Raw genomic sequence first — 21,152 nt, 5'->3', positions numbered from 1 at the left:
GCTCTACGCAAGGAGGAGACTGGACAAGTTCGGGCGTGAGGTGCTGCGACAGCAGATCCTCCCGAAGAGGCATTCTGATCGGAGGATCAATGGCCATGCTCAAGAGCTCGGAATACCAGACTCTTTGTTCCCAATATGGAGCCACAAGAATGACTTGGGCCCGGTCGCGCATGATCTTCTTCAGCACTCTGGGCAGAAATGGTATAGGCGGAAAGGCGCACAACAGACCGCAACTCCACTCGCGACGAAAAGCGTCTCCGAGCGAGTGCCGCCTTGGAAATTCCAACGTGCAGAATTGAGGACATTGTGCATTCTCTTCGGAGGCGAATAGATCGAACCAAGGCTCTCCCCACTGCAGAAAGAGACCTTGCACCACGTCCAAGGTCAGACGCCATTCGTGATCCAACATGCATCTGCGGCCGAGTTTGTCCGCCCTGGCGTTCAGGGAGCCTGCCAGGTGTTGAACAACCAGAGACATGCCCCGATGTTCCAGCCATGTCCAGATCTGTACGCAGCCTTCCAGAGCTACTGGTCTCCTCTAATCAAGGACAACACAAGATGGTTGAGACTCTGGTTTAAGGGCTACACAGAAGACCCCATGGCTGTTTGCAAAGACCGCACACAGCAATTTCAAGCGCACACGCCAAGTCTCATAGGCATAGAAAGCAGTAAGGACTTTACAGAAAATAAGCAAGCACAAAATACTGAATCATCTTTGGGTTGTAAGTCAGGGTGACTTCTTTCAGGCTGTGCCAATATTTAGCCTTGCTAACTTTATGCTAAAGGTGAACTGTCATTTCAGATAGTGCGTTTCAATGTAAGACCTCAATTTTTTAGACAAACGTAGGTAATGGGGACCAAAGCATTAATGCCAGCTCACCAGAGATGGAAGAATGCTTTTCATTTCCAGAAGCTAGGACTATTGATTTTCTTCCGAGGTAATGGCTGGGAGAGATCTGTAAATCCAAACAAATCTTCTACGACTGGGGCTATTAACATCTAAACAACTTTTTTCTCTTCTTAGTAAACAATGTCTCTTCAGCTTATCGGACAATGGGAGGAAACTCAAGAAAACAAGAAAAATAAATCTGATGTCTACAGTCATGACAAGGACACTGAGAAAGTCTCAGCAACCTTCAATCTGGACCAAACTGGGTGTTTAAGAGTGGGCGCAACTCAGAAAGAATCTTTTTTGACAGGGAGAGACTTTGGTCCAATAGGCAAGATGACCCGCTTTATACTAATAAACAGATTAAAACTTTCAATGTATACAGCCTTAACACTGACCCTTTGCATGGCTCTTCTAGTCTGAGACGGAAGCATTGGTTACATTTGAATGTCAGATTTTTTAGATTTGCCATTTTCTATTCTGGTCATGTAACCGGCACACTCCCACTTCATCCCAGTTGGCTTATTATTCTCCTCATACAAAGCTCCGTGAAATAGACAGTGCGGAAGTCACATGCCCCCACAAACACAATAGTCACGGCTTGAGTGGCCTGATCTTAGTAACACACAAAAAAAAAAAAGGTTTCGGACCATTAAAACACAAATTTGCTAAACTAGAATGTTCTGTTTGGCAAACCCTGAGTTTCAGGAATGTAAGCATTTGGCCCATACCTTTAAAGAAAACTGATAGAAATGTTTGCTCCCACACCAAGTGGGACAACCACTGAGATGTCAAGATATAAAAGAGGAAAAATTGTATATTCATATAACACCAACATAAACACATCAAATAAATAACTCTACAGTATAAACAAAACATACATTAGAAATTGTACAGAGTATTATTGCGAATTGTGGAGTAGAAGGGATAGTTAAAACCACACAATCCAATCTGATATTCCCCCACTATCATACAGCTATATTAATGCCTTTTAATTTCACTTCACGTGGGGAGATGATGTAGCCTTATGGCAAGAACGGTCGCCCTCAAAGGTGGGGAATCAGGTTTGAGTCTCTGCAACGACGTTCTGTGATTCTAGGCAAATCACTTAATCGCCCTGTGCCGAACAAAAATGAATGTGTCCACCAGTAACAAAACTGGTGCTCATGTAAAGCACTTGATACATGATGTCTCGGGTCTAGTTCGCGCTAAATAAAACTATTTTAAAAAAAAACTTAAATGTTTTATTCAGCATCATTAAATCACAGCGACAGGCAGTACATTAACATCCCTGAATGTTGGTTCACTATCACAAAAGAGCAAAGGGAAATGCTCAAAAATAAATATATGTAAAAGTTTCTTCAACTGATATCCGACAACTTTTTTTTTTTTTTTTTTTACACTCAACTCCTACATCTTGATTGCAATAAAAAAAAATTGTCTGAGAAACATTCTGAATTGTGTGATCACGGATATAATTGAGCATTGCCTAGAATAGGGGAGCCATGTTAAACCGATATTTCAGAGAATCTGCGAGCGGTTCCAGCCTTCCTCGAGTTGATGGCTACCAGCCTTAAGTCTCTCAGAGCAGCCTTTATTTGAGCAGCTATTGTATGGGGAAGGCTTTTCACTTTTCAGGATTCCAAAGCGATTTCATACTTTCCGATTACAATAACAATGTGTGGGGTTTTAAACCGCTGTGGGCGGAAGCCAGAGACATCAATTACCCTCACACTAGAAGAGGCTGAAGAGGACTCTGGCAGTCAGAGCACTGGCACTTGTATTGTCATTTAAGACAGGTTTATCATAATTACTCACAATGCTAATCTGCACTGTGTGCTCAACAGAAAGCATAGGTCAAATGTCCAGAACACTGTCTGTACTAGCCCAGATTGAGTCACGTAAGTAACGGGCTGCACTAATGCGATTATCAGTTGGGGATCCAAACAGGCTGGATTCTCTTTACAAAAGGGGGTCTTGAATCACAGGGAGTGGGTGACCGCTTTCGTCTGCTTTGGGCAAGTGCATAGTGTCGCCATGTCAGCTGTGGTATGGCACAGTAAATGCTAACAAGTAGGCATACCTAGCGGCACCTCAAAAGTGAAGTCAAAGAATTCTATGGAGGTGGCTGGGGGAAGTTGAGAGGAGTAAATAGTGCGCCAAACACAGGCTGACAAAATAAAGATTTGGGAAGGCCATTTCCTTAATAAGAAATTACGAATACATCATCATAGAGCCTTTGACATTGTCCTGTGACGTAGAAGCTAATGACCGAGGATGTGTGGCCCTTTTCCGCACCATCTTCAAAGCTCACTGAAATAATCAGTGGCCCACAAGTCTGCTCTGAAATCACCATCTGGCTTCTTGTAAGAATGCTTTATGAAAAAAGACCTGTCCTGCCTTAGCGAAAGAGACAAACTGGCTGTAAAAAGAAAGTTGAGCACCTTGGGAAAGAGACATTGAGTCGACGTTTGGGAATTCAAACACCTTCAAAACAATATGGATCAAAGCAGCATGAAAGATATTAAAGACACCCTGATATCCAATCAGTACTGAAATGTAGCTTCTGCTCTTCCTGGATGAGGGACAAACTTACGAGATGTTAGTCTAGGTCACCTACACAAGTTTCAAGACATACTATGTACACTGGATACACAAAGCCCTTTTCTGACTGATGTTAATGGTGAGAGCCTGGATGGAACGAATCTGAGCCCCCCCAGTAGAGGAAGGGGACAATCATAAAATGACTGCACAACCGGAGGACAGACGGCTTCAAATACTGGACCCCATAGGCAGAAAGGATTCAATCAGGATCATTATTTGAAATTTCCATTTAATTCCTCTCATTCTGGTATATGTTATAGGAGTGTATATTTAGAACCACAACAACATTTCTCAAGAATACTAATGTGTTATGCATTTTCAGAAAGCTGACATTTTATTAAGTTGTCTTTCAGGCACACAATCAAACAAGATGCAAGGCTAAAGCAATTGAACTTGAATCATTAAGGGCCAATGTGAGAGGAGGGACTACTGACCTATTCTAGGGACAGCAATAACTTTAAAGAACATACTAACTCTAAATGTAATGTGTAAGAGAAAACTGCAGAATGCATAGCTGATACAGAAGGAAAATGGAATTTGTGACTAAAAATAATACCAGAAAGTGACATTGCTAACGGCAGTTGTGCGAGACAGAAAGAGGACTGCACAGTTCATGGGCAACACTTATGCACATGGTTTATGAAGATCACAGGAGGACTACAGAATCAAACTGGAATTAAAATAGGACTGAAGAGTGACACAGGTTTTCTTGTGAGACAAACAGTGAACACACAAAAAATGTGGAGGGAAACATAAGGGACTACAGCTTTGTCTTCTTTATATGGGAAACACTACTGGGGCACTAGTTGAGGGTTCATTAAAACATTTGACCAAAGCTTGCATGCGCCATGCTTGAGAACGAACAGATTTAACTCTTCACACAAGATCTTTGTTTTGTACACACATCCCTGAAGAAAGTGCTAGGACCAAAATGCAAACATGCCTTTTCATTAAATTGATGCTGAGCACATAAGACATTGCGAATAGCCGATTGTTTAGTAGGCCATCATGGATGAACACACAAAACATTATCTTAATGTAATATTCAAAATCTAAATTGAATAGGTGTGAATCACATTTTCAAATAATGGATTCTTGAAATAGTATTGTCGGTTTTCCACCTCTTCTGTCGGGGGACTGTATGGCAGCAAGCTCCATACTGCAATGGACGGTAGCCTTCGGATGGGGGAGTGAGACACCTTGCTGTCAAGTGTAGGAGGAATCTCTCAAGTGTGAAGAGGCCAAGAACTTTCAATTGGGTCATCATGAATGTTTTGGCAGTTACGGATTATAGTTTGAATAATTTTAAAAACAAATCATAACCGTCGTACTTTCATGACTATTTTACACAGTGACTATCAAAGCCCTTGTCTTGCCCTCCCTACCTCTTTTCTGAGGTCACTTACTAATTCAGGTCTCATCGGAACTATATCCTTGATTAAACCCCAACAGGCTACTCCATGATAGAGACAGGTATAAGTTTCAGAGCACATGCTTTGAAAGGGCTGCATGCCACACTGGGAGTACCACATTGTGGATATTCCAGTTAAATTGCAGGTATCTTTTTAAATACACATATTCACAGATGCACACACACATATTTATGCCCTGTTGGTAAAAATAAGTATAGCATAATAACAAGTTATTTTCACAAATGTATTTCTACATCACAGGAAGACTGACACGAGAAACACATTTACTGCCTCAGTCTTCATGCTTCAATTATTTCACACAAGGGAAGTGCTCTGCTAATAGTTACAAGGCCTCTTCAATCTGATCTTACCTCAATTCACAAATGTAACCTTTTGTAGCCTAGCGCTGGATAAATACCCTTTTAAAACACAAACACACATGGAAAACCCCAGGCATTATAAGCAGATGAGTAGAGCTGAATATCCTAATGATCTTGTTGAGAAGATTCATCACCTCCTGCAAGTCGTGGCAGCTCCCCACTCTCAAAAATGGTAATTAATGATAAAGTTACTTACATTTGGTAATAACCTTTATTGAGGATGCTCTGTCTACCTGCAGATTCCTCCCCATATGTATATCCCTAGGCAACCCAGAAACTTTTGTCATGGCGCTCCCTCAATGGTAGGTGGCACTGGCTTCATCTCGATGCCACATGTGACTTATGGGTGATGCTACTGGAGCCAAAAAGCACCATGCCTCTGCCCCGACATTAGTGCAGTGTCCCTTTTTTCTGAACCTTTATAGGCAGAGACAAGGTGAACAGCAGATCACACGAGTGTGCAGTGCATCGAACTGGAGTCCTATTAATTCAGAAGGGGGAGACTAGTAGGATCAGTGAAGAATCTGCAGGCAGAGTATCCACCAGGAAGATTGTTATCAAAGCACAACTTTCTTCTGATGGGTACTTCAGCCTGCAGATACCACAGCAGTGCCATCAACACAGGTGGTGGGTCTGAAGGCAAGCAAACACTGCAGCACAAACAAGTGACCTGGCCATCCCTCCTCATCCAAAGCCCGCCAAATAATGCTTTTAAGAAGTGTGAAGGGGATCCTATGTCAAAGCACAACAAATCGACACAGAAACATATCTTGCTAGGGCAGATGTTGATGCCTTTGCTCTGATGGAATGAGCAGAGATTCCCTCTGGAGGCTCTTTGACAGCATTAACAGATTTTAATGCAAGGTACGATCCGGTTCCACAAAGATCTCTTCCAACACACTCGCATCATAAGACCTTCTCTCCTTTTTCCAGTCTGTGTATAAACTAACTGCCCTAATAGGGGCAAGCAGACGTAGTCTCTCCTCCTCCTCCTCCGTAGTGGGATAAGGTGGAGGATAGCGGGTGGGAAGGGTGATAGACTAGCTCCGGTTTGTCCAGGTAAAAATAGGCGACGAGTGGCCAGACAGTGTCTGCAATTCATTGTTGCAAAGCACTGAAACAATTCCCGCAAAAAACAGTTTTCAGAGTCAATAACTGGCAACTGCGTAGATTTTTTAATGCAAGAATGTCAAAACCGGATCCCACTGGGGCATTAAAAAGGTTGCAAAGGAGCGGGGCATGTGTATGTCGTTCAATAATGCATAATTAAGGACCTAAACAAGGAAGCCTGATCAGAAAGGCAGCTGAATGCCAAAAGAGCTGAAACGTAGCTTTTAACTCTGCCCACTGAAGAACCTTGCTGGACTAGAGAAAGGGCAAGATACAATACATTAAAGGAGCGTGTTTTCAAGTGGTTGACATTTTCATTAGCATAGCAGGCAAAGAAGCGTTTCCCACCTTCTGGTGTAAACTAGCTCCACGGAGGACTAAGCTGACAATATCTTTGAATACCTCTGGCGACTGTCTGAAGGGGTTTAATGTCCATGCACAAACTCCTGCCAAGGTGGAGGATCTGGTGGCTGGGGTGAAGAAACTGCCTCTCAACCTGGGAAAGGAGTCAGTGTGAGAGGTAGTTGAAGTGGGGGACACAGGAAGACTCAAAGTAAGTCTGCGTACAACAACTCTCGGTCAGTCTGGGGTGACCAGAATTACTTGGGCTCAGTCCTGAAGCAGCTATCTCAACACCTAATGAATTTAAAAAATGAAGAAAGGAGTAGTAAAGCAGAACATTCCATGTCAATTTAAACATCTCACAAGGCTGCCTGCAACATAAGCTGGGGCGCAGAGAAATGTTTTGAACCACTTCTAAGTGGAGAGGTTATTCATGGTCAGCAAGGGGACTCCCACTCAGGCTGTCCACTATTGTTTTGGGAGAGCCTGTCAGATGGTCATCACCCAACGAGATACCATGCTCCTGCGCCCAATGTGAGAGACTTGAAGCTTTTTGGCAGAGAGGGTGAGATCACACACCTCCCTTCTTGTCGATGTACATTGCCGTCATTTTGTCTGTAGAGCCCGCATGAACCAATGTTCATGCATGATCAGTAGGTTGTAAGAAGCTAGCAGACTTTGTTGGCGAATAGGCATCAGGACTAGAACCCAGGCTCCTCTTTGAACCATTAGAATCTCTTCCTGAATGTCCTTAACCTAGCGGTTGGGTAAAAGGCTCACAGAGATGTTGCGACCAGTATCGGCCCCCATATGGGGAGGGCTCTAGGTGAGACCTGGGCAGATTGGTATAAAAGCCCAAGTCGAACAGCAGGGCTGCTGTGGACTTCAGATGGTCCAACACAAATACAGCAAACAAGCCTTGAGCAGCTAATCGTTGAGTCACAGATCATCAATATAGCCACCTCCATAGATGCGCCACAACCTCCGTCATCACATTGGTGGAGACCTGGGGAGCCACTGTTAGTTTGAACAGGAGAACCAAAAACTAGTAGTGGATAGATCCTACCAAGAATTACAAGTATCTCCTTTGCAACTGCTGGATTAGAATATGGAAAAATGCATCCTGCAAATCAAGAAACCATCCAGTTTTCTGCTTCCAACAACAAAAGAACCTGAGTCATGCATGTTTCCTTGAGAAGAGAAAAGATTGAGACCTGAGATATAGACAGCCATTTTTAACTGGGAACCATGAAGCACCTTGTAGCACCCCACTCAGCTTCCTGCTTTGTCAGTCAGTCAGTCAGTCAGCAATGGTGGTGGTGGTGGTCCTTTCTGCTATAGGGTTGTCACTTCCTGCTTCATGATCTGATCATCCAACTGAAAGGTGTTTTGGGTGGGGAGGATGGAGGGGGGGGGGACATCTGGTGATTTTGAAAAGTAAGGGTATATCTCCTTTCTATGATCTACAGGATGCACTGGTCCTATGTAATTGCCTCCCAGGCCTGTGGAAAGTAAGATATCCTTCCTTCAAAATGCCTTCAAGGGGAAGCTTCATCTGTAGCGCAGGAGGAGGGTCGATGGGCCTGATTTTACCTTTGCCTCTTCCTGGATGGATGTTGGATGAACTGGGAAGGTTGACAGTCTAAATGCAAATCCTCTGAAAATCCTGAAACTTACTGTACTGTCTATAGTCTTAGGCTACAGATCACAAGCCCAAGATTGGGAAGTTGTCCTTCCCATCCTAAATCTAACCAGTGCTGAGTCCACTTTGTCTCCAAACATACAATTGCCGCCATCAGAAGGCGTGTGCATTAGACTCACCTGTGCGCCACTGGAGAAGCCGGTAGATCCAAGCCAAGCATTTCTCAGGGCTATGGAGGCGGCTCTGGCCACAGGGTCCATTGCTTTCAGGTCTGCCTGAAGCATCCTGGCTGTCCATCTTCTCAGCAGAGGGGTCTTTTAGGTTGTCCAGCTAACCTGTTACCACGATGCCTACTATCCCCCATAAGACCTGGTTAAATTTAATGAAGAAACAAGTGAAATTCACAGATCTAAGGCTAATCTGCCAGCAGAGAAAACTTTCTTCCATTTGTTTTGGAGCAGTCAGAGGTTGATAAAATCAGCCTGGTACAAGATGAGGGCTGCCTATGTATTGTGTAATGCTGACTAATTGATAAGAAGTCTGTTTCATGTTTGGGGCGCCTGCATTTTTTAGAAAGTTCAGCTGAAGATCCTAAAAGCTGTGGCAAAAAATGTGGTATGGGGTTTGGTCCCTTTTGGGTATTTCATACTGCAGTCATTGGTCACCAGTGAGAAATTCATCTGGATTTCCCGAGTGTTTACGTGACAGTCTGGCAACACCCCTGAAAGACTTCGGAATAAAGTGCTGGGGGTAGATGGTGGAAGGGGGCAAGTGCCGTTCTTGGGCTACTTGGAGGGAATGGACAGATGGAACGTTCTCCAGGTTTAAGTTCTATCAGCGTGGCTCAGAAATCAGACCTCTGTCAAAAGGTGGGGGTAACTCCAGCATCTATGCTGCCCTCCTAAAGTACAAGTTACTTACCTTCGGTAACGATGTATCTGGTAGAGACAAATCTAGCCACAGATTCCTTAACGTAGAATTATCCTCAGGTGTGAGACTGGACCCGGAAAACTTTCTTGCCCAGCATCTCTGCACGCCGGGGGGCGGCACCACGCGACTCCGCCCGACGTCCTCCGCGGGCGTGACGTCAGCGAGGTCACATAAGCCCCACCCCGGCGCGCTGACGTCTGTTTGCGTCGGAGAACTTTTCCGCGCCACAACGCGGAGCCATCACAACAAAACTGAGAAGAGCATGGGAACAGTGTGCGAAAAGACCAGAGAAACAAAGAGAAAAACAAAAGGTGAGAATCACCACCAGGGGACACCAAGGCCCCATAAAGCGACAACAGCAGGCCAGAGCAGGAAGGAGCAGAGCACCACTGTGAGGAACAACAGTGCAAGCCAAGGCGCAAGCACCAGGTGGCAGTAAAGCACCAGAAGGTCAGAGCAGTGAAGCCAAAGCAAGAAAAGAGCAAAACACCACTCCATGGAACCACCGTGCAAGCCAAGGCAAGAGCCCTCCTAGAGGCGCAAGCCTGTGAAAGCACCGAGAGAGAGGAGAGAGAGACTGAGACTGCAACCACAGGGGAAGGGCCACAAGCCCGGAACAGAGGAGCAACAACAACCCATCCCAGACTACGCCGCCAAGGATGGCCAGACACCCTGAAGGGAGTAGGAGGCCAATGGACAGAGAAGCCCTCCCCAGGCTACAGTGCCAAGGAGGGCCGCAACCTCTGAGAAGAGCAGGAGTTCAAAGGACAGGCAAAAGAACCCCTAACGATCAAGACCGGTTGGGGAGCAGAAACTCCAACGACAAAGGGAAGGAGCAAAAGTAGGCCCTCACGCTGGAGAAAAAACCAGCTGGAGGGATGCTTGACCAGAAGAAATGAAGACGACACCCACAATCAAGTCCCCCAGAGGGAGGTGACGGCAGAAACCCAAGACGAGGTTCCTCGCAGAACAGGGAGGAATCTGCGGCTAGAATCGTCTCTACCAGATACATCGTTACCGAAGGTAAGTAACTTGAACATCTGATAGAGACTACTAGCCGCAGATTCCTTAACGTAGAATAGATACCCTAGCCATACCCAGAAGGGAGGAGGGCCTGCGAGAGAGCCTCCCCACCAGGAGAGACACAGGGCCCCAGCAGGGGACCTGTCACAGGGACAAGAAAGGAAAGGCCAGGAAAAACTGAAGCCCAACCAAGGGAGAACTGCCCAACCCCCCGTAGGGGCAGACAGCGCCGTAAAAGCCCCAAGGAACACAAGGACCGCCTCAACCCCAGGGAGAAGAGGTAGAACTGGAGGCAGGACCCACCTGAAGAAACACATACACAGTGACAGAAGAGCTGCACACCCCCCCCCCCCACCCCCCGCCGCCGACTCCCAGGTCACTGAGGAGGAGGAGGAGAAGGAGAAGGAGGGGGAGCGAAGCCCCGCAAGAAACCTCTGAATGCCAGAATCCGCAGGGGCGTGGAACAAAAGAGTGCCATCAAAGGGAAGGTCCACCAACCGTTCCCTCACATTCTCCGGAACACACTATCCCGGAGCCAGGCATGGCGACGAAGGGCCACAGAAGTAGCCATGGTACGACCAAGCACCTCCGAAACGTCCAGAGCAGAGCGAAGAATAAGGGATGCCAGCTCCCGGCCATCCAACACAGGCTCCTTCCTGAGACATAAGAGACTCCGCCGAGTCCCACAAGCAAGAAGCGACCCTTGCCAAAACACAGAGTGTTAAGGGCCCGCAAAGCCGCACTGGTGGAGGCGAAGATATTGCGCCCCCAGGAATCCAACCAGCGGGCCTCGCGTGACAGAGGGGACAACACCGATGGCAGGGAGGGAAAGGCAGCCTGCAAAAGAGGGCCCCTGGTAGAGGGTGGAGGGGAAAGACAGACAGGGTCATGCAGCGCAGGATGGTGGCGGTGCAGAAGCGGCCGAGGCACCGGATCCCCCGTGGCGGGCCGCCCCCAACAGAGACGTATGAAGTGAGGCCTCAAAGGGGAGAAGCAACTCCCTACCGCCATAACCCTGATGGAGGACTTCCATAAGATGACCTGTGGGGAAATGGGCAGCTGGATCGCCCATTCGCATGATCCCAACCGCCGTGGAAACAGCCCGAGCAAAAGCAGCACCGGCCTCCGTAGGGCCCCGTAGAGGGGAAAGCAGTTCCTCGGGGGGCGACAGCTGCAAACTAAGGCGGCCGTCCCCCAGGCCAATGGGAGGAAGGAAAGGCCAAGTCCGAAAAGAAGGAGGAGGCGGCGGAGTGGCCGAGTAATGGGGAACCTGACGCCCTTCCGGCGAAGACTGTGGGCGCGGCGATGCCGATGAGCCGTCTTTGGAGGACGCCGGGGAAAACTCCATGACGCGGCAGCCCATCTCCGGAGAAGACGAGACCAACAAGCGCCGAACCTCCGGGGAAGAGGGAGCGTCCGATGACGACTCAACGACCAGATGCCGGCCCGGCGCCGTAGAGTCCGCGACCGGTGTCAGGTCAACGTTGACCAGCGCCGAAGAGGACGCCGGAACAACCTCCGCCACAAATAGTGGCGCAGGAGACCTGAGCGGGGTCGGAGCCGGGGCAGCCAGGGAACGGCACCGAAAAGGCGTTGAGTCGACCTCCAACGAGGCAACTGCCTGCGTGGAGGTACGAGGGGGACCCGGGGACATGCCCAGACCCTTAGCCGGCCCCTGCAGCTCCGCCAGGGCCAGCAGCCGCCGGCGCCTGAGCGGCGTTACCTCCGCCTCGGAAAAGGCCGTCGCCTGCTCAGAGGACCGAGAGGGACTCTGATCACGCCAGAGTCACGGCAACCTCCCGCGACACCACAGGGACCCCCGCGGGGGTTTGCGGCGAGGCAGTGGCGCCCGGGTCAGGAGGGAGGCCCGAAGGGCGGCACCCAGACAGCCCCGCATCCTCTGAACCTGGATCCGAACCCTTCGGCGCCGCTGCAGGAGCCCCCGCACGCGGCAAGGGACCCGCAGACGTCCCAGGAAGTGAAGGAGGAGATGGAAGAGCCAAAGAGGCCTGGAAGGCCACCTCAAAGGCCTCCATCTGGGCTATGGTCGCCCCCCCCCCCGCCGGGGAACAGCGGATAGCAGGGTGACGCACGGGCCGCACCACCCGTGGCAAACCAACGCCCCCAACAACCCGGAGACCGGGCCTCGGGGACAAACTGCGACACTTACCCATAGGTGAGCGACGCTCCTGCGGCCTGGGAGAGGGACGATGCCGGAGACAAAGGCGGCGGTTCTTGAAGCCATCCGCGGGGGCGGACGCAACGACGACGCCCACCAGGACATGAGCTTCATCTGCTGACACGCCTCACAATCCGTGGAGTCGTGGTGCTCCCCCAAACACCACAAACAGATGGGGTGAGGGTCCATTGCCGACATCTGGCGCGCACAAGAGGAGCACGTTTTAAAGCCCGAAGGCATTCGCACACTGTACCCAAGAAGAACAAGAAAAGAAGGCTTGAACAGAACCAGACACAAGTCGGGTCAGCGTTGCACGCGGAAAAGAAGAAAACTGACGTCAGCGCGCCGGGGTGGGGCTTATGTGACCTCGCTGGTGTCATGTCCGCGGAGGACGTCAGGCGGAGTTGCGTGGTGCCGCCCCCCGCATGCACAGATGCTGGGCAAGAAAGTTCTCCGGGTCCAGTCTCACGCCTGAGGATAATTCTACGTTAAGGAATCTGCGGCTAGTAGACTATCAGATAACCGGAATAATCAACCTATGTTTCCAGGGATGCATCTAGTCTGCTGGCATTTTGCAATGCAAGTTGTCCACAGTATCTGAGGAAGCAAATAGGAAAGGCTTTAGTTTACGTAGGCTGTCCCTGCGGAGCTGCTGTTGTCAGCGTCAGTGAAGGTCCCACTGGTGAGGGGCATGGCGTTGGAGCAGCTTCAGCCAGCATTGGAAGCATACCTCAGGAGAGGCACCTGGTGCTGAATGGCACAGAGGGTGAACCCACCAGCAGTATCCCAAATGGATCCACAAAAGATCCCAGGGAGTCCATAGGCACACCAGAGAAAACTGATGCGTTCCTAAAAATTAACATCATGGCATACAGAAACTGTGCTGGATGGCTCCCCCTTTCCTGCAAGCTTTGGGCAAGTTCGGGTGCTGGGCCATGACTGCCATCGGAGTCGGTGTTGGCAGAGGAGCTAGCAGAAGGGTAGACATGGAAGCCAGAATAGGTCTTGCAGCAAGGACTGGCAGAGACACTGTTGGTGGATATCCTTCAGGTAGATGGCTGTCAACCAGCTTGGGCTCAGAAGAGGAGATAGTTGTGGTGTCCTGTATCAAAATCCCAGTAGACCTTTAGGTGAGCTTTCTTGTCTTACCCTTTTCTTCTTACGCTTCCCTCCTCTTCACCCTCGAAGATTTGTAGGACAGGAAGTAACGTAACTTTGAGGCCGTCCTCGAACGACATCGAGCTAGATGATTGTTGCAAGTGGGCCTTTAACAACTCAACCTCTCCCTCTCCTTCATGGCCTTTAAATGCAATAGGCTGCATTTATTGACAAGTTCGAGTTATGCTTCCAGGCACCACAGGCAGAACCTCGTAGGGGGTTGGATATGGAAATGTGTCCATGACAGGCGCGCCAAGGCTTGAATCTAAATTTTTCTTAGGGGCAACAACCCTAGAACTGCACAATTGGAATTTAGATAAAATCACTGCAGAAACATAATAAAATGTCTGAGCAGCTCTGGATCCACATTAAAGGGCCCTGAAAAAAGGGACTAATGATGTGGTGGCAAAATATGGCTCCACTAACGTCACACCAGCGTCCCCCATGGAGATGAAGCGAGCTCTACTTATCGGCGAGCATGAGCTTCGACTTAAAGTTGCCAGATCAAGTCTGGTGACTGGGAATAAACAAAAGGTGAGGAATCTGTAGACATAAGTATCCAACGGAAAGCAAATTACACACTACACATTTGCATATATACCATGTACGTTGTACGTCTTCAGATGTATTTTCTAATACTATATCACGGAGGCGTAAACACCAACCCTCCGATTTTTTACGTGATCATATTTTAACATTTATCTATGCAGCAATCTCTAAAGTATAAAAAAAAATCTTACATTCCAATAATTACTTTTAATTGCTTTTTCAGCTTTTTAAATCATTAATCTTAACACTGTTTATCCTCACACTATTTATCCTTATGTCCTTAACACTTTCACTATATATAGTTTTACTAGGAATGGTCATTTGTAGTCCTGGTTCTTAATTGTAGGCATCTCCAATGAAGTCAAACATTAAAATAATGCCTCTCGCTGCATATAGAGACTTCATAAAACATTTCATATTGTGATAGAGGTCCAAATGCATAGCATCATTCTTAAAGCCTATTCAGGCAAAATGTCAAAACATAAATTTAGATAATACATAAATAATCATCTTCTCAAAACCTCACTTCAGCGCCCATAGCGTAACCTACTAACGTGTAAATAAAGAGGAAAAGAACCTCCCGATAAGCTTGCTTTAAGAGGTAAAAATGCGCCCTGCCCCTTTAAGAGTCCAGGGAGGTCCACATCCCATAATCCTTGTACCAGTTAGTTACATATTTAATTATTGAACAGTCTTTAACAAAAACAATTCTGGTTTTTAGGCTCTGAAACCATCACAAGCTCTTATAGTGAACGGAAAGTGTTTCGATCGACTCGCACAAAGAGGCAAATTATTCTCTTCATAAGTATCATGAGGCTGGCTGTGAGAAGTAAAATTGGAAAATGGGAAGGTGGTTTGGGTACCATCTGTGTAGAGATGAAAGGAAAAGCCAAAGATATGGACAAGAGAGGAGCTGCAGTCAAGTGACCCAGGACTGAGCCTTGTGGGCAGTGCTTAATTTGAATCTGGTTGCATGTGGGGCCCCCGCTGCACTCAATTTTAGGGACCAGCAATTATTTTTCATGAAGAGACTTTGATCAGGAACAAGAGAAAGAAACACACAAGAGGAAAGGAGGAGGAAAAGAAAGATGGGGAAAAAAGACAAGGGTGAAAGCAGAGATGAAAAAAACAAAATATATTATTTGGTTGTGGAATAAAGAGATCTGAGGTGGAATCAAAACTATGCAGGAGTGATTCGACACACCGACATTCCATAGTGCAGGCCATGGGATTCTGAGGAAAACTCTGGTCCCTGGCACTCTTTTTTTTTTTTTTACAAATTAAGCACTACTTGTGGGTTGAGACAGATTGCCAGGGGCATAGAGAAGAGGAATGTGGAGCAACAAGTTAGAGAAGGACAGACTGAGAGATAAGATGAAAACTGCCTGAGAGTGGATGTTGTGATCAGACATTTGGATAGGATGTCTAGGAGAATGGGGGAAATCCACAGTATAAAAAGCTGCAGAGAAGGCAAGGAGTTTGAGAACGGGAGATAAAGAATTGTGGTAGGCAGAATTTATGTAGTTTCATTGGCACGGAGGGTAAGAGCCCTGGGACTTTTACCCCTTCCCTCAATTACAGCTAAAGACAATATGTATAACAAACTCTGAGAACGCAGAGAATCATGGTGGAGCTAGCACCTGAAGATAGCTTCTTCACTGATCAAGCAAACATATTGGATACTGATGGAATGTTGTACTAAACGCAAGATGTGAAGAAAAAGGTGGTTGAGGCTATGAGGAACATTATGCACGTGATGCTAAAGATGATCATGAAGGAGTTGGGATGTTGAGGCTCATTTTGGAGGAAGAAACAAATCCACTATTCATTTTCTGAAATTTCAGTTGAAGTTCTTATCCTGACACACTCGAACAGAGGCAGAGACATCTACATGCCTTGTTAAGTGCAAGTTGTCCACTAGTGTAGCCCGAAATTGAGGAGACTGAGACATCTTATTTATTCCTATTGAGGAGGCTGATCAGCAAATGAAATGGAAACATAGGACTCCAGAAGGATGTCTGAAAAAAATGTGCATTCAGCTGACAAGACCACATCAATACAGATTGGAGTATCTCAAAGCTAGGAAGAAATACTCTTTAATTTAAAGTCTGATGGACCAAGAGTCGGTCCGGAAACTCAAAGAATAACTGAAGGATATAATACAAACTTGAGAAAACATCGAGTTACACCTTTGCCAAATTAAAGAATGCTAGGCTTGCGCCTAACAGTGAAGAGTAAGGCTTGCTGTGAAACAGTCTCGAGATTTTGTTCCTGGTCTTGCTCATGAGGAGCAAGGTTGATAGAAGGTGCAAACCCTCTAGTTTCTTTGAAGGGTTTGATGCAGAGATCAGCATCACAGAAGGTCCTACGTTATCTGGGGGGGAAGACACGTTGCACAAAACATTTGGAAGAAATATGCAAGGTCTATAAAGGTATATGAGAGAGCTTTAAACTGTTTTACTCAACCTCAGTAGTTATTAAACATGTAGAGGAATTGGCACCACGATCCATCCACAGCTTAGGAAAATTCTGTGATCTGATACCACAACTGTATTTTGCCCATGAAATGTTGAAGAATCGTTCCATTCCAAAAAACATGCTGCAGCCAGTACCAAGTCCCATTTACATACTGAAGATATAGCACATTTGGAGGGAGATAGTATCCTCACAAAATTATTACAAGAATCTATTTAGCTAAGCCACTGGGGAGAAAGCACAGGTAGACAGAAAGGTCTCAGAAACATGAAACGAAGGAAAGGAATGCATCAGTAGAAATAAATATGCCTTTTCACCAGATGCATGCCACATAACGTCATGCTAAAATTAAAAGAAATGACTAAAAAGCGACTGGTCAAGGAAAAAAATCGCCAAGGCGTTGCTGGTGAATAAAGGAAACACAAAGTAGGGCCATACATTCACTCTGGTCAATGATGCAGAGTCTGAAGCACAGCAAAGAGGAAGGAGCTATGAGGCAATGGCCTGGATCATACAAGGCAAGAACTATACACAGACACATCCTACATTTTCTGAAGAAAATGGGGCCTGTATCAAGGATATCAAATTAGTGGTGAATAGAAGGATGCGAAAGATAGGAAAATGGCATCATTGACACAGATCCCAAAATAATGTCTTTCCAACAATCACCAACTTCAGGGTAACTGCATCATCTTTCTCAAAAGCATACTGGATTCGTTACCTCTGGACTGAAAGAACACTCTTCAACTCGTTCACATTCCAGTTCAAGTGGGGTTTTCAGGGTCTGTAGAAACAGTGCAGCTTTCCTTTTTCTTTCCGCTTGTAGCTGTTTTTCCCTGGATTCTTTTGCAGCTTGGGCCAGCTTCTCTCGGGCTGCAGCTGCTAATCTGTCTTCCAAACGCAGCTTTGCTAAAGAAAGGGAAACAGGATTGGCACCTTCATAGGCTAGTAATTGTCATGAATAATTCAGGGATCACCCTGTTAGTTAATGGCATGTCTGTGCACTCGAACACAAGCAAACAAAAACTAGGCTGCAGCGTTCACACACATCCAAACCTCACACAGTACACTAAGCCCACAATGAGAATGATTTGGTCCACAACTAGTCTTGAATTTGGCCAAAGTTCGTCACTTTATTTCAGGCACAAGCATACTGGAATTAAAGCCCTGGCATTCCTTTGACAGTATAAGACACCTGTGCGCTGAAACTGACACATGTGGGACATTTTTGGAGCCTAGATGTAGATTTATCATTTTCTTTCATGCAAATCTAAACTTCTTCACAAATGTGATGCCCTAAGAACTGAACATGCTTTGCAGCACTAACACTCCACCAGCATCATGCAGCATTGAAGGAAAATAGACTGAAAATTGCTACAGGGGCGGTCACTGTCCTCAGTCAGGATTTCTGTGCCCAAATAGGATACTGGAATGAACAACTCTGTTCAGTGCAGCATACAAAAGATGCCCTGGCACTTTTTATTTTTATTATTTTTACAATGGACTGTAGCGCTATTTCAACCAAATTCAGAAGTAGTTTGTGGCTGGTCAGTCTAGCAGATGCATTTATGTGAAAAGCAGGCCATTGTATGGAACTCTTCAGAACGTAATTCTGCATATTTTATGTCTTTTTCTGAATTATACAATCTTTTGACAATCAACAGCCTTTAAATTCCCTAACCAATTTCTCTTCTTAATGTATGCAAGGCATAAGGCTCAACACAAAGCCCTTGACAGAAGTTACACTTACAAAAGAATGTTTTGATTAATAATTCTTTGAGGGTTTTTACAAGGTACAACTATTAGTTTACAGCTGCATACCAAAAAGTAAACATGTTGTGGACTGAGTTACAAGCTTTTTCAATCCTGCGCAAGCGCTTCACATCATCAAATGATACACATTCAACAGTGACAACCATCAGCCTCTACTACAGACACAGCAAGACGCCTAAGGGAGAAGATGTGGAGTCCCAATGCTTGGGAAATCTCTTGAATTTGTGGTGGTACAAGCACAACTTCTCCTTTTTCAGTCTCAACACAGTGGTCCATTTGGGGTCCACAACTACTGGCAGAAAGGAGCCAAGAGGATTCCACTCAAACTCTACCATTGCATTTCATGTGGACTGGTGCAACGCTTCGAGATAGCACCTATTTGGCAGAGACACATGAACAAATGACAATCTTGGGTAACAAACTTAAAGGGGAATAGCAATGTCATGCATTAGGCTGGATGCCCAGTGCCCTTGAGGGATCACTTAAATTTGAGTCGGAAAAAATCATGTTTCTTGAAGTAGAAAAGTGCAGTAAAACTGAAGGCAAGACCAGCAGGGGCTCGCAGCAAACCAGTTGAAGTAGTACAATAAGTATTGTACTTTTGACTAGAGCTGCTGCAGCTTGAAAGGCACACAGGCACACTGTAGAGTGCAGCGTACAACTGCGATGGTACAACTAGGAAGGACTGCACCCCAGTCCCGTCCTAGAGGACTGAGGTTCACGACAGACCTGGGCCCTTCACCTACGCATGAAGCGATCTAAAAGCAAGCAGGAGTTGAAACATCCAAGCAAGGTCCTTCCATTAAACCGTATACTCTCCTGAAACTGACCGACATCATCCGAAGGAAGAAGGAGCCAAGACACAGACTGTCGTAACAGGCAAAATTCCTAAACTGCTCCAGTAAGGTCATTAAAGATGGATGAGTTGGGGAGTGGCCAAGCAAGATGGCCGCACGGACGTGATCCATGATAGCTCCGTCGAATCCCGCGGTGTCAAAACCTTTTTTATTTTGCCTCAACAAAGCCAATAACCATACCTACGGGGCCATGAAGATGAGCGGCGACAGAAGGTGCTTGTAGATCGGGCAGGGAACGCACAAAAGCTGAGGGAGAACAGGACAACATGTGAAGGCGCAGCGAGTCAAGATGGCGCCGACCCATTGCGCGCGCCGGACCTGAGCTGCCGGAGGGGGCTGGAGACTGAGTAACGGAGCACCGCAGAGTTAGGACACAGCCAAACAGCAGGGAAGGTGGACTGCGGCAGACATAGTCTGAAGACAGGCGGTCGGAAAGCCTGGAGACTTGTGTTGAAGTGCCGGATTACCACGCACGTCTCTGCAGCGGAGAGCGGCTCATACTCGAAGTGCCCACCCAGGACATCACACCCTGGAAGACACAGTATGGAGGTGTGGGGGCCCCCTGAGGAGATAGAAGAGAAAGAGGGGAGGTGGTCCTGAGGTGCCCTGCTGGACCCTAAAATGGCGGTCTTCTCTCCCACCTTAAGCTATAACATGGAGGGAGTCTCACAGGTTCCTTGAAGGATTAGTAGCAGCCCAGTGGGGACCCAAGACCAGTCCCACCACAGGGGGAAGGGGCACAAAGAAGAGGGGATATGAAAGGACACCCACCCCATGCCTGACCCCAAGATGGCCGACAGTGGAAGCCTTCACTATACTGAACCACACTACAGCAAGCCTTGAGTTCAGGTTGCAGCGTGGGTACCAAGACAAGCCACATCGTTTCTCCACAAGCCACGTGGGTGGGTGAGAGGGCCCGGAGGTGCGTGAAGAAGTAGACAACGGCACCCATGCCACCTTAAAAAACTGTTCCCAAGGTATCTAATTGTTTTAACCTGGCAGAGAAGAAACACCCAGACGAACAGAGGAGCACAGATTCAGGAATGGCATTAACTAAGGAAGACCTGCTGGCGTCCCTGAAGGACTTCAAGTTGGAACTGCGAAATGAACTAAAGGGAGACCTTCAGGCCTCAATGGAACAACTGAAAACAGGCCTTCTCAGACAAAATGACTACAATACAGCAAGATGTAGACACGCTAGGGACTAGGTTGCTAGAGACGGAAGCCCAAACGCAAGAACTGGATAAAAGATTGACGGACACGCAAGCCAAGGTTCAACACGTGCAAGTGCAACTGCAGTTGGCATTATTGAATAACGAAGATTTGGAAAACAGGTCCAGAAGAAAGAATATACGTATCAGAGACCTGGAGGAAGGGGCGGAGTGGCCTGACCTGGAAGTTTTTATGGAAGGGCTCTTTGCGGAGATTCTCCGGCGGAAGCAGAAGAAGACCAAAATAGAAAGAGCGCACAGGGTTGGGCTGGCGTCCACCGGGGAGAGACGACGCACAAGAGATATCCTGGTTAGACTCCACTCGTACAAGGTCAAAGAGGCTATCCTTAAAGAAGCCAGGAAAAAAGATGCCATTTCCTTCCAAGGGTTCAGATGAGCACTCTTTCAAGACCCATCACAGGCAACATTACAACAGCACCAGGTCTTCAGGGCAATCACGGCGAAACTACGCGAGGACCAGGTAAGATATCGTTGGACATTTCCTTTCAATTTGGCCTTCTAGTATCAGAACAAACAATACCACATTACAGACCTTAGAGAAGGGTTAGAAGTACTGGGTCTGCCGCCCCCTAAAGAGGACACTCAACAGCACAGAGA

General features: G+C 47.0%; 1 protein-coding gene across 5 annotated transcripts in view; it reads right to left on the bottom strand.

Moving 5' to 3' along the window:
• Positions 1 to 21,152, bottom strand: part of SFSWAP (splicing factor SWAP) — a 628,330-nt gene that overhangs the window by 272,597 nt on the left and 334,581 nt on the right. For all 5 annotated transcript variants that reach the window (XM_085632760.1, XM_085632762.1, XM_085632761.1 and 2 more), the window contains exon 13: positions 17,415 to 17,602. In XM_085632760.1, the coding sequence (XP_085488886.1) occupies positions 17,415 to 17,602 (188 nt within the window). The remainder of the gene's footprint in view (positions 1 to 17,414; positions 17,603 to 21,152) is intronic.

This window comes from Triturus cristatus, chromosome 11, assembly GCF_964204655.1.
Source record: "Triturus cristatus chromosome 11, aTriCri1.1, whole genome shotgun sequence".
Classification (NCBI taxonomy): Eukaryota; Metazoa; Chordata; class Amphibia; order Caudata; family Salamandridae; genus Triturus; species Triturus cristatus.
This window is presented reverse-complemented; position numbering and strand designations above follow the sequence as displayed.